Source organism: Limulus polyphemus, unplaced genomic scaffold (assembly GCF_000517525.1).
Source record: "Limulus polyphemus unplaced genomic scaffold, Limulus_polyphemus-2.1.2 Scaffold420, whole genome shotgun sequence".
In the NCBI taxonomy this organism is placed as follows: domain Eukaryota; kingdom Metazoa; phylum Arthropoda; class Merostomata; order Xiphosura; family Limulidae; genus Limulus; species Limulus polyphemus.
In genome coordinates, this window is record NW_013666030.1 from 367,696 (window position 1) to 382,157 (window position 14,462).

The 14,462-nt window shown below is 33.2% G+C and overlaps 1 protein-coding gene across 1 annotated transcript in view; it reads left to right on the forward strand.

The window, feature by feature from the left end:
- Window positions 1-2,801: 2,801 nt before the first annotated feature.
- LOC106458143 overlaps window positions 2,802-14,462 on the forward strand; it is a 21,285-nt gene continuing 9,624 nt past the window's right edge. The window contains exons 1-3 of the mRNA XM_013917602.2: window positions 2,802-2,854; window positions 3,351-3,378; window positions 3,720-4,054. Of these exons, the coding sequence (XP_013773056.2) occupies window positions 3,376-3,378; window positions 3,720-4,054 (338 nt within the window). The 5' untranslated portion in view covers window positions 2,802-2,854; window positions 3,351-3,375. The remainder of the gene's footprint in view (window positions 2,855-3,350; window positions 3,379-3,719; window positions 4,055-14,462) is intronic.

Below are 14,462 nucleotides of genomic sequence, written 5' to 3' on the forward strand. Positions count from 1 at the left end.
AGTGTATCGGTAAAGTTATATTCGGAAAGAATAAACCAGTTTTATTAAGAAAGGACTTGTGTCGCTTAAGTTTCGTCGGAACGAAGTTACGGAAAATCAATTAACAAACGGAGACGTAACAATATAGTTGTTGTGAAGTTAAGTTACGTAAAAATGATAGGCCTAACGTTTAATATATATTACAGTGAAACTAACAGTGGAAAAGAAAATAAGAAAAAATAAGTTTATTCCGTTAAAGCGATATTCTAAAGTAATTGAATCAGTCTGAGTGCACTTTGACAAAAGGAACATAGGATCTTCAGAATAAAGAAGACCACAATCTTAAGTGAATCACACCGGACTAATATTGCGATAGTATTAAAGAAAATAGTTCGGTTTGTCAACAGATATTCTAAAGTAATTGAACAGGCCTAAGTGGACTTTTGACAAGAAGAGGAGAACTATACATATACTGATATAACGTTTACAATATGCTTATATTCTCTATAGAGTGAATACTTTATTGTACATACGTTTAACTTGTTCCGAATATATATATTATTGAAAAACAAGTAAAGTGTGTGCCGTTTATTCATCGTTGAATTTATCCCTAACAAGTCGTAGACATCTACTGTAGAAGAATCTTAAGCCCAACAACAACATAGTATATATCTATACTATCAAGAAATATATGTAAAAGCCATTTATTTCGATAATTGGCAAAAAACAACAACAACACAGAACCCATGTACACATATATTATATATTTTTTAATTCCGACATTACCTTATTCTTGAATTTTCATGTTTTGAAGCATAGTACTGAGTATTCGTCATAGCGACATGGTTTTCTCTCTGTCATCACAATATAATTATTTACTAGAAAACTCTGGCATAAAATCTAGCTAAATATTTATCAACAAATTACACTATCCTTTACCTTTTAGACAAATTAGTACAAAACATTTAAAACTAAGATTATCGTAAAGAGGTATTTTATCAAAATACACTATAATTGCACTTAAAGTAGAGATCAATTTTATCAAAGAATTGAAATTCAAATATTAGATTATGTACCTTTTTGGTGCTGACTCACGCAGCGGACCAGATAACCATCAGTAGGACTTCGTATAGTGGATTGTATAACCATGCCTTTGATTCATTAAAGCTTTCAGCGTTGAATCATGAGTAGATTATATAACCTTCATGTTGACTCATGCAGTGAGTAATATATTCCTTATGCTAACTTATACATTTGTTACTATAATCGTCGATGTTAACAAATGAAATATGTCCTATAAATCTACATGTTGGCTTATGTAGTGGGTTGATCAACGGCTCATGTTGATTCATTAGTAGCTTATACAACTGTTGATAGCATTAAATAGTAGGTTATATAACCCTTTGTCTAATGACTGTCTTTTGACCACAGAATTAGTTTTGTAGTACAGATATTTTACAATTTATTTGTATTTTCTTATTTCACCACGTTGTAGCTGTACTTGTTTGTTATTTTTTCTTAGTGTTTGTTTATCAAAAGGTTATCTGTGCTCTGGCCACCACAGGTATCGAAAATTTTTAGCGTTATATTTTCTCAGTGAAATCAGATCGTATTGTACAAGTATGTAACCCATAAAACAGAATAAGCTTAGAACAGAACAAGATAAGACAAAATTTATAAAAGCTTAGAAAACAAAATAATATGATAAGACAAAAGTTATAGAAGCTAAGAAAAGAAATTAATAAGATTATAATAAGACAACATTTATCGAAGCTAAGAAAACAATTTATTTTCACACTCGCCATTTGTATCGTTGTTTAAACATTTACTTCTCATCTCTCTTTTTGTAGGGTTCACAAAAACAAAACAAAATACTAGAAGTTTCAGTTACATATTTTAAAATATAACCTAATATCTGAAATATTGATCCATTGATTGGTTAAGTGAGAGAAAGAGTCTGGTTCTTATGATGATAAGTGGGGTTCTTCTTTTGTAAGATTAACTCTGATTCTTCAGGTGTCCTTGAGGAACTCGTCTTACCACTTTCAGTATTAAACAAGAGTTAACGATTACACCTGGATTGCGCAAGAATATAATTTATTATGTTTTTATGTAAAATTCGTCTTTCCAGCAATTCCTTGGCCAACAAACAAGATATCTTCCCAGTAATACGGTTCAAAACAAAATTTTAAATCTAAACCATCATTTTCAACTGTTGACTATTGACATATCTCATGCTAACTACACCTACTCAAAATCAACTATAAAAGCTGAACTCCGTGGAAGCTTTATCAGTGCCAGATACCCAAGGTAAGTGACAGTTTCCGTATAAGAGGAGTTATTCCTCATCTTGATGATAGGATACTATTTCTACAGTCAATGTAGCAATGGCAATCTAAATTCACACGGTTGAGTAAGTTGATAAATCAGCACTTGTAGTGCAACTTTTGCTGTGAATTGTTGAATTTGTATGTTTCTGAGAGTATTTCGTGGTCATCCAAACACTTCAAAGATAAAACAGAACATCTATCTCTTAAAATCCTTCGATATACTCTAGTTCTCAGTGGTCTGATGATTTCTATTACACTAAGTGCTTATAGAAAAATATTATGTTTTAGTAAACCATTTATTTCACTAAACTTGATAAAAGATTTTCACTTACACTTTCACAATGCTAGTTTTTCTCACAGTCTATGGTATACTGTAAAATATTTATTAGAGAGTTTTTTATTTAAAATTTTAGATCAAAAATTGATTTATCTCATAAAATATTCAATATTCGAGAGAAATAACAACCAAACTTTAAAACTATTTTTAGGTGAATTCGGAGCCTGAGAAGTTGTGCTAGAGAAAATGAAATACGTGGTATTTATAGGTTAGTATTACTTTTTAAACTGAAGAATCGAAGTGTTCTAAATGTACATTACTTAAATTAAGATCAGGCAGACGAAGAAATGTTTATTCTAAAATTTCATTTCGCGCATAAAACTTGATTTTCTTACGTACAAATGCATGAAGATAGGGTAAAATATAAAGACTTCGCAGAATTCTAGTTCTGGTTAAGGACTATTGAACGACGATAATAACTCGTCTAACTCTACAAAGAAATGTATTTACTCCAAGTGATAATTTTAACTTTTCTATGCTTTTAAAAATCATGATTATTTCTTCACATCTCATACTTTATTTTACTAAACTCGCTCGTTTGGTGTTAACCAAAGATGCTTTGATAGCTCACTATTTTAATAAATGTTTTGTTAATTGTGGGAAATAAAACTACAGTTCATTGTAAATGTATGACCTCTATCAAAATGGTGATTTCAGAAAAAATCTTACTTGTCAATAACTACGATTTTCTTCATGTTTTACAGCCGTATCCTGCTTAGTAGCCGCTTAATGGTATGTTGTTAACTTTATTTTTTACTGTAACGTTATAGTGCACCGTCTACCATGTTCTTCTTTTCCATTTTTACTCTCTATTTAATTATGAACTTTTAGTGAATTTAATATAAGAACAAACTGAAAAGCCTAACGCAATCCTAGGTATCGCAATGCCAACAGTAAAATTCAAATTGGATGACAAGTAACTTTTAGAAAATAAAGTCTCCAAACTTTATCAACAGTAGAAATATCTCTAATTCTTTGTTAGATTGAAGAAGAATTAAGAAACTATTAAATGACCTGTTCACTTCACTTACAAATTCGAATTTGATACATGTATTAATTTGTTATTCTTAAAGAGGAAACGTGCTGCTTACGAGCTTCCAGACTGTTTTTGTGTGACTGCAACTATGTGTGGGTACTATGCTGACATAGAAAACAACTGCAACAGTTTCCACATTTGTGAGCCTAGGATTCGAGAAGACGGAACCACAGAAACTTTACAGTTTAGCTTCTTCTGTGAAAACCAGACAGTCTTTGACCACGTTTCACTAACTTGTGCTCACCCAGAGGATGTCGTGTCTTGTGCTAGCGCACGTGAATTTTACAGTCTTAACAATAACATTGGTATTCCAGACGCTCCATCCTTAACTGAAAAATATCTGAAGAGATCAGCTACTCCTCCGCCTAAGAAGTAAACAAGGCACACCGAAACTTTACCATAATGTTTTAAACAAGTTTAGACCAGAATTTGAACGTAGTATATATTATTATCGAATCTGTTTCTTGTACCTTATGCAAATGTATTGTTTTCAGAAATATGGGGCATTACAGTAATTTAGTCCTTTGTCATAAAGCAAGGTAAAGATATTGGTTTGAGACCACTTTATAAGGCTGAAGTAATCATTTGAGTATATATATAATTATATGCATTTTAGCATTAGTATAAATATAAAAAACGGTTTCAGTGGTGAGAAGTGTAAAGGAGAACGGAATTTTAGTGTTATTGTTAAGATGGTGTCGCAGTTTTATGTAGAATATATATCCCTATGGAATTTATTCTATTAAACGCGACATACATAACGACCTGTTTTGCTTAAACAGCTACAGCTCGCCATACTGATGGTTGATTTTGGGGTCTTGTATTCAGATACAATTGTATCAGTGTCTGTTTTTGTCGTGATATGTAATAAAACATTCATATAATATACAGTTTCTCACTGTGTGTATTACTTTGACAAGAAACAATTTAGCTCAACAAGATGATTTTATCACCTATCAACCCTCTCATTTTCGTTCTTTATTCATTGTATTATGCTCTAAGCACAGCTACGATAACTTAATAATATACAGTTGAGAAAGCCGAGTATTTTTTCGATAAAATCCAAGATGAAGGAGAACATTTTTCCAAAAAATATTTGCAAGAAGCATGTCTCACTATTGAAAATAATCATGTAGCGAAATATTACACCAAATTTTTGTAAAACTGAAGAAAAACAAGATACATTAAATACATTTGTATAAGACATTATATTTAATTATAGTAAACAGAGGATTTTTAAGGATTAGAATAGCGTACAATAAAAATATTTAGACTACAACACGCTCGCCTTACCCATTGTCGACGATGTATTTCGCTCAATCCAGAGTTCATCAGCAGGGGTTGGAATATTATTTACATAACACATCTATTACAACAACAATTGTTATGATGTGAACGCCTTTTCCCAATATGTCGATGTAGAGTTACAACTAATAACACTTGTAATAAGACATTAATATCAGGTAATTATATTATTTAACACTACATTCTTTATCATTATAATATATATAATTTTTTCAACAAGTTAGGCAAATACACCATATTCCAAAAAGTAATAAAATAAAAACTACATCAAATTTGTTCACTTACGTCATCCAATTTATTAGGTCGTCAAGAAATTAATGTCGCTTTCTTTTTTAGATGAAAAAACCCGAACAACTTATATATCAAAACATTTAGTAAAAAAAATAGTATCATTTCTTATCGATGATGCTTTTCCATGTTACAACCAGGTTGTTAATGCCCTGATTAAAGAAATTACTTGGCTTTGAAGCAAACAACATGTCGATGTCCTCTTTAACACCTTCCACATTTGTATACGTTTTCCCATTAAGATGGTGTTGCAGCGAACGAAAAAGATGGTAATCTGATGGTGATATATTTGGGGAACATGGTGGGTGGGGGAGAACTTCCCAACTCTACTCCATAATCTTGTGTTGCGTCAAATGTGCCACATGTGGACGTGCATTGTCGTGGAGAAGAAGAACACCTTTTCGATTGTCGAGTGAAAGGCGTTTCTGATGAAGGACTTGATTTAAACGTTCCAGTTTCTGACTATAGATCTCTGCATTGACAGTTTGTTGTGGATCGAGGAGTTCGAAATGAATTACTCCTTTAATGTCCCACCAAATGCAAAGCGTCACTTTCTGTGGATGGAGTCCAAGTTTTGGGGTCGGAAGTGGTTTTTGTCTCGGACTGAGCCATTGTTTTTGGCATTTAATATTCGTATAGAAGATCCATTTTTCGTCACCGGTGACAATTCTGTTCAAAAATGGTTCACGCACATTACGTGAAGAGACGAAGCAACGTTCACACTTTGGAAACGATGATCATCGGAGAGCTCGTGAGGCACTGAAACACCTTCTTTATGGAGTTTTCCCATATTTCTTAGATGTTTACGTATTGTTTAATGAGAAACATGCAATTTCAGGGCAATTTCACGAGTGTGTTGCCTTGGGTTAGAGTCCAGGGATTCTCAACTTTTCCTCCATCATTAACCCCCTCGGCTTGATGTATTTCTCCATTTACCCCCTTACTTCCATACAAAAAAATTCATAGCCATCATAAAGGGACAGAAAAACAGAAGGTCAGAAAAGAAAAATATTATTCAGGTTTTGCACAAAAATAGCACCCACACACACATTCTTAGCATTCTCTCTCTCACACACACACACATTTTACAAAATGAAATTTAATTGAATTATTATTAAATCATCGGGTACATCAATTATTTACCCCCTGCCATGTAATTTTTTACCCCCAAGGGGTAAATTTACCCCTGGTTGAGAATCACTGGGTTAGACTAACAAGCGTCTTCAGAGCATCAATAACATGTCGGCCCTGCCATCACAGTTTTTAAGGCTAAAGTCACCTGAACGAAATTTGTTGAACCATCGTTGACTTTTACGAACGTTCAAAACATTTCCATAAACTTCTTTGATATTCTTCGTGGCTACAGAGGCTTTGTTTCCCTTCTTGAATTTAAACAACATTACATGCTGAATGTGTGTCTCTTCGTGTGCCATCACTATAAGGGATTCGAGTATATTAAACTTTACACATTATATAGGCTACAATAACGTGATGTTTAGGCCGTTCGTTTAAGTATTATACGTGATGTACGCTTTTTGTGGGGTGGTTAATGAAAGTGTTCCAAAACGCGACATTAATTTATTTACGATCAAGTTACTCCCATAGTTCAGTTTGTTTGTTTTAGATATTCGCGCAAAGCTACACAAGGGCTAAATGCACAAGTCGTTTCTAATTTTGAATTGATAGACTAGAGGGAAGGTACCTGAGCCAACAGCACCGACCACAAACTCTTGGGCTACTCTCTTCAGACAGGGGGATATAACAATCATTCTCATAACGCATTCCTGAGTGTGGAGCTGGAATGTGCGCCAAAAGGGTGCAAGCCATATACCCTCGGATCCACAGTGCAGCACACTAACCACAAGGTCAGCTACGCTTGGCTCACATAGATCAGAACTAAATACTAACACAGTAGTTAATATAGTCCATCTAATATATCGATCAAACTAGAAGTATGAAATCCCATGAAAAAGCAAACAATTATTTGTTGTCTTTCAAAATATGTAGTGCATACTGGAGGAATTTACACATTTTTATAAAAAAGTTTAAAAACAAACAAACAAATGATCTATATACTCCAGATATTTATAAAAGAACGTTTTTGTTTTAACCAACGTTTTACATCTGCAGCTTCATCAGGGTTGATATACACAACTGTTTGATATTAGAATATTCGTTAAATTATAAAACTTCTTGTAATGTTCTATTTCTCGAGTCTGCTGTAACGTGTATCTAACAATGTATGGATTATTATCATTGTTTCACTATTATTCTAATATTATAGTATAGTTATAATATTAACTATACAACTATACTAACATGTGGCATATATTACTTATATGAGATATTGAAATAGAGAACTACAATATGTTTTATGATTAGCTAAAAACACATAGACGGAAAATAGAAGCTGCTACGAAACAATTATAAATTGAAAGGATACAAAGTTTACTATCAGAGTTAAAAACAAATTGCAAGACTGTGTGATACTCCACACTACGCAAGGGTTAAACTGAAAGTAATAGCGTCAAGTGTATTGGTATGATGTGTTATTTTTTGAGTGGTGGTTTAGTTGCATGTACCACCCATATAAGGATATTAAAGAGAGAAAATATATGGAAGCTATACCCATTACCAAAAAAATCCCCAAATGAACAGAGACAATGAGTGGTACATGTAACAAAACAGATGAAAATTCTAGAAATTTGGAAAACGTGTTTTATCAGATTTCTGAAATTAACAAATTGCGAATTTCCTCAAGCAAAAACAATTAGCCTTGGGATACATGTTGCTATTTTGAAAGACGTAATTTTGAATGGAGTTTTTTTGTTTTTATGGTTTATGTGGAAACGTGTTTGATTGTACCTGAAAATAATCATGTTTGCAGTTTGATAAAGTGTTTAATTATGTATTACATAAAAATATTCATCACCTTCCTAAACAACAATCCGTAAAAGCTGCAGGTGAAAAAATGGAAATAACTTTTCTGAGATAATTTTAAATCGTCAGTAGTTTTAAATTGCGTGGAGTATAAAAGTGTTCGTGAAACATCCAAAGTGCAGCGAATACTACTTTATAAATTTTCAGCTCATTTATCAACTAATTATCTTATAATTCATGACATTAAATGTACAAAATGCATATATATATATATATCATAGTGTGACTTTACCTAGTTCAACAGTACATGTACTATATTAACCTACTTGTGTAAATATATGGTATTCAAAATAACACTGTTATGCTGTATTGATAAACAATCAACCATAGCACTTAATAGATGAGTTCTATTTCAATATTAATATTTCTGTTTTACCGCAGACTTGTATAAGCTTCTACCAACATTTGTCACTATTATTTATAATGCAGCAGACGACAATAAAATCAATTTAGGCTAACACAGTATGATCAATTACATTTGGCAGCTGCTTGTCGTCAAGTGTCAATACAGTGACACTAGCCAATGCACAACCCAATTCAGTAGAGAGATCAATGCATAAGACACTATAAATTGTCATCGGTAGCGCTCCTAAGCGGGTTTATATCAAGCATAATTTATTTATTATTTTAAATTAAACAGGAACTATAAGATTTGAAATCTTCCAACTTAACAAAATGTTGGCTTACAAAACATATAAAGGTGTTGATTCTGTTATTAAACTTTGTCAAAATATAAACGAACCAAGTCTTGAAGGAAATAATATCTGATAAAAATAAACATCACTGCATATCAAAAGCATAAGGGGGAGGGGGGTACTGATGTAATTTGTCTAATATCCATTACATTTTTTGTAAAAGGACTATCAATAGAAATACTAAGCACTATCGTAGTTAGTAATAACAACGTAGTTAAAAACAAATTATACGAGTTATCAAAGAAGAAAAGTAGGCAAGTATTATTTAACGAGAATGTTGAAATAAAAATGATATATTTAATATATATATACATATATTTATATATATATTATATATATATAATATAATTAAATTTAATTTGGTGATAATGTTTGATTCAAAAAATAGGGTGGTTGATGATACGAGATTTCTATTTTTATGTTTTTATGGGTAACTATCATGTCAACAACCGGTGAGTGGTAGTGAGATCTAGGTCACTGAGGACTCTAGCACCCATATTCTAATCCCTTATTGAATCCAGATTGCTTTGTAGTTTTGCATCTGTTATTTTGATTATGTCTGATAGACGAAATATCCAATATCCATAGTGCTTTCTAGTGTGATGTTCGGAGACATTTTCACTTTAAAATGATACCATTTATACAAAAGTACACATAGTTTTGCTACAGTTTTTGTAGCATGATCATGTATTTATTGACACGTGCATCTATAATAAAATGTATTTTTACAAGATATATATATATATATATAAGGGGTTTGGGATTCACACTAAAGTTTGACAGGATATAATTCAAGATCTATAATAACTTATCTATCTCCGATACAAACTCAAAGTAAAAAATAATAATCTCCTACACCCCAAAAAGTACACCGATAACAAGCTTTCAGGCGACCACATGGGCTGTGAAAAATCGCTAGTAGATATATCCTTTAGTTTTTATTATAATACAGTTAAAATGTACACTTACTAAAAAAAAATAAAAAAAATAGAAAAAAAATATATCCAGAAATGTTTTCTAGATACATGGAATAACAATCAGGAATTAAACCATTTAAGCACATATTAAGTTTCAAAAGTGCACAAAAAATCTTAAGTTTTTCTGAATCTTACCTATATAAAAGTCCATGTGTCACGTCACGTTACGCTCGATTTCTTGAAATAGGAGGAGTCATAAAAGCCAAAATGCACTTATCCATATAGAATAATTCGACATTACGATTTTAGTGACGGGGGGGGGGGTGCAAGGGGAACGTAAGGGTGTGTATATGCCGTGAAACCTTATAAGTGTAGTAAGTGTTAGTATAATAAGCCTAAAGTAAAGACACGTAGTGTGGGATCACCTAGCCTAGATCCAAGTGCATAACATTTATCATGAAAGTAAAAATATTGATTCAATTTTAAAATTAAATCGTTTCTGAATTAAGTTATTTTCTGTTATATCACCAACGTTTTCGATAAAAAAACAAACCTCTTTAATCAACGGAGACTCTAAGTTAAGAAATCAACAAATATTTTCTCAGTATTTTTGTCTATACATTTCATTTTATAGTTTCAATACATGGACTAACAATAATATTAGATTATACTTTTGTTGTTAAACAGCATGACATAGAAGCCATTGCTGGAACGTAGTGTTACAAATACGCAATGGGTTTTCTATATATTAGAAGTTGTGAAATTAACTGATTTTTACCAATAATTATTCTATTAATACGACACGAATTCATTTCATGAATTATCTTAATTTTGATTGGCTCACAAAGGAATTTACCAACGTTTGACTACCTCAACTGCACTTTTCTGCCTCTTTGTTAGTGAAGCCTGATTTCGAAAAATTTATTTATTTCAGTTTAGTAAAAATTAACGGTAGATTAGATCCAAAATAAACTTTCATTTCGCTTTCTTAGGGCGTATCATATTATAAGCATGCGATTTATTTTCTAACAACCTGTATTGTTATAAAAAATTTCAGTTTTTTATATATTTTGTACTGTTTTCACACACTTTCATCAATAATGTCGTTAAATTCCCTTCACCTAGAGCAACAGCTTTTATCTTCTCACGGGGAAGAAAGCTGTAAAGTCATCTATTGTATGTGAAGTTAGACAGGTATCTTTTCTATTAGCAGTTAGGAATGATTAGTCACCTGTGTAGTGCTAGTTACCCTGGGTAAGTCTGACGTTAACGATTTAAATAATTAACGTGAGAATTATTCAAGTTGGGACAAGATCTCAAGAGATTTGGTCTGGAATGTGACTTAGAAAGGTATAGTTTGGAACTTGAGATCACCAAATCACTACTAACTGTCAGCAAAGACAATTGTCTTTTGTGACTAGTTAAGTATGCATTTTAACTAAGTGTGTTTTAAATAAAAATTGTTTATTGTGATTGTACATTTGTTTTAAGTTTTTATTTATCACGACTTCAGTAGTCAGAGAGCATACAATTGCTTCACAGTAAGCATCTTGTTGACTCTTCCCTTATTAAGCAGATCTGTCTTATCGCTCTGAGTGAAATCGGTCTTACCTGAAAGTGTAACACAGTGGACAGGTATGTAGAAAATTTTGGTTTGGATTACCGCAGGATATCTTATTGCCGAGTTTTCTGTGTTCTGTCTCACGTGTGTAGTGCCCTTACTTAAACTCTAGTTAAGTTTAAAAAGCTTGGTTGTAAGTAAATGAAATATTCAACAACACAAAGATTCACGAGTTAGCTGGAGATTTGCACCTAAAACATACAGTTGTTTGAGAGGACTGTCAGAGCTAAAAAAGTTCTTTTCTGGATGTTGGACTTTCATGAATGCTGCAATGGTCAATGAATTTTTTCTTTCGTTACAGCCATCAACTCAAAAAAAAAGACTGTTGATGTCTGATGACCAGGTCTTAAAAATGGATTTCAGTGCGAAGGGGATGCAAATAACCAAAAGTCATCTCTGGTCAAAGAGAGAAAAGAAAGACAGGAGGTTCATTCAGTTAACACCATCTGTCAACGGAAGTTATCTCACCAGTGGATGGGACAGCGAACAACTAATGATTTTCTACCAGGGTGACCATAGATCGTGGAGAAACTTGGAGTTAATCACGACCAAGGGATAAGATGTAGAGAGCAACTCATCATTCTGTTACTCTGGCACTAGCTACTTGTTCGAGGGTTGAAATGTCTGAAGAAGATATCACATGGTATCCCATTGTTTATCACCTCTCAGTCTGATGTTTGGTTAGAGTCCACAGGAGAAAGGTTTATGACACCCTTAGGAAGGCTAGGCAGATTCTCCGCCAGGGCAACGCAAAGGACGATTGAGATATGGAGAAAAGAGCTGGACACACTTATGTGGTTGTTGACTATGATCCAGATGAAGAAGCGCCAGAACTAAAGGTAAATAGCATCTTCTAGTGTCAGCCAAGACATGAAAAACTGCCTCCTGATCAATATTTTCAGGATTAAGCGTGATTTATCATCATAAGTTAGGAGAGTTTGTTGATTGTGAGATTGACTAGAATGGAAGAGCTTAGAAACTCTTGCTTTCCAAGCTATCGTGAGAAATATCCTTAGGATCTCGTGTAATAGATTATGAATTACCATAAGTTAGGTGACTGAAAGAGTATAGTGATCCTTGCTTTCCAAGCAAGTAAGTGATGATCACTGTACAATGTATGTGTTACATTAAAAGAGTTTCACTTGATTACCATGAGTTTAGATGGCTTGAATGATTAAACATAATACCTAGTACTTCAACAATAGAAGAGAGTTTATAACAGCTCTAATATACAGCTGTAAGGAAAATATAATTCATCGTTTTCCGAGATATTGAGCAGAATTTCATTTGGAGGTATCTGATAGATATCAAGTAATAGCTGCTTAATTATCATAAGTTAGGACAGCAATGTGGTTGAAAAACCAACGAGTGAAAGGAAGTAGCATTCCTTGCTTTCTGAGCTATTAAGTGGTATAGTACAACAATATGAATAAACTTCATTTTTGTGACTAGCACCCAGTTATCATGAATTAAGCCAGCTGGAGTGATTAGATAAAATACGTAGTATGTCAAGAGATTGCACACTTGATGATGGTTGCTAGAAGTCGGAAAACTAACCTGAAAGGATGTTGCAACCTTTGTAGTCCAAAACATCGTATGATTTAGCTGGGATTCACCTTATCACACCTTCTTGTATATATAACTTCTTATATGTTGTGAGACGGTTGTGTTTCCTCTAAATAACATCTTGAGCATAAATTATGGCTTCAAGAATCCTATTTGAAATGTCATAATTTAACTGAATTCTGCCAGTAATTATTAATTTTGTAATTTACGAAAAGAAAAAGTTAAAGGTTTGATGGCTTGTAGAATGCGGCACATTACAGACTATGGATTTTTAACTTAACTTGTGGAAAGTAACCCGCAATGGTTATTGAAGTAATTTGCACATGTGTCAGAGGCAATCTATGATATGCTACTGATGGGGTTGACAATATTTAATGGTGATATACGTATATGGTATATGTGTATGGTTTTATACACACACATATGAACTTCACATAGAGTCATTCACAAGTGGTGTATAACACAAATGAAGCAATTAGTTGTTTCGTTGTTGTTTGTTATTAAGCACAAACTTACACAAAGGGCTATCTGTGCTCTGCCCATCACGGGTATCGAAATCCGGTTTCTAGCAGTATAAGTCCCCAGACATACCATTGTGCCACTGGGGGGGGGGGCGAAGCAATTAGACAGGACGCTTTTTAAAAGCAAAATATGAATGGAGATAAATGATTTGATCTGAATGCTAAGACTTAGAAATTTGAAGCTAATCATGATCACTGACTTGAGCGTGTTGTTAGGTCGTCAAGAAATTAATGTCGCATTTTGGAACACTTTCATTATCCCCCCCCCAAGAAAAACGTACATCACATATAATAGTTAAACGAACCTTCTAAACGTCACATTAGTGTAGCCAATATAATGTATAAAGTTTAGTATACTCTAATCCTTTATAATGATGGCACACGACGAGACACACATTCGGCACGTAATGCTGTTTAAATACAAGAAGGGAAATAACGCCTCTGTAGCCCCAAAGAATATCAAAAAAGTTTATGGAAATGTTTTGAACGTTCGTAAGTGTCAACGATGGTTCAGCAAATTTCGTTCAGGTGACTTTAGCCTCAAAAACTGTGATGACAGAAGCCGACATGTTGGAATTGATACTGATGCTCTGAAGACGCTTGTTGAGTCTAACCAAAGGTAACACACTCGTGAAATGGCCCCGAATTGCATGTCTCTCATGAAACAATACGTAAACATCTAAGGAATATGGGAAAACTCTATAAAGAAAGTGTTTGGATGCCTCACAAACTCTCCGATGATCATCGTTTCCAACGTGTGAACGTTGCTTCGTCTCTTCTGGCGCGTGAACCATTTTTGAACAGAATTGTCACCGGTGATGATAAATGGATCTTCTATACGAATATTAAATGCCAAAAACAATGGCTCAGTCCGAGACAAAAACCACTTCCGACCCCAAAACTTGGACTCCATCCACAGAAAGTGAC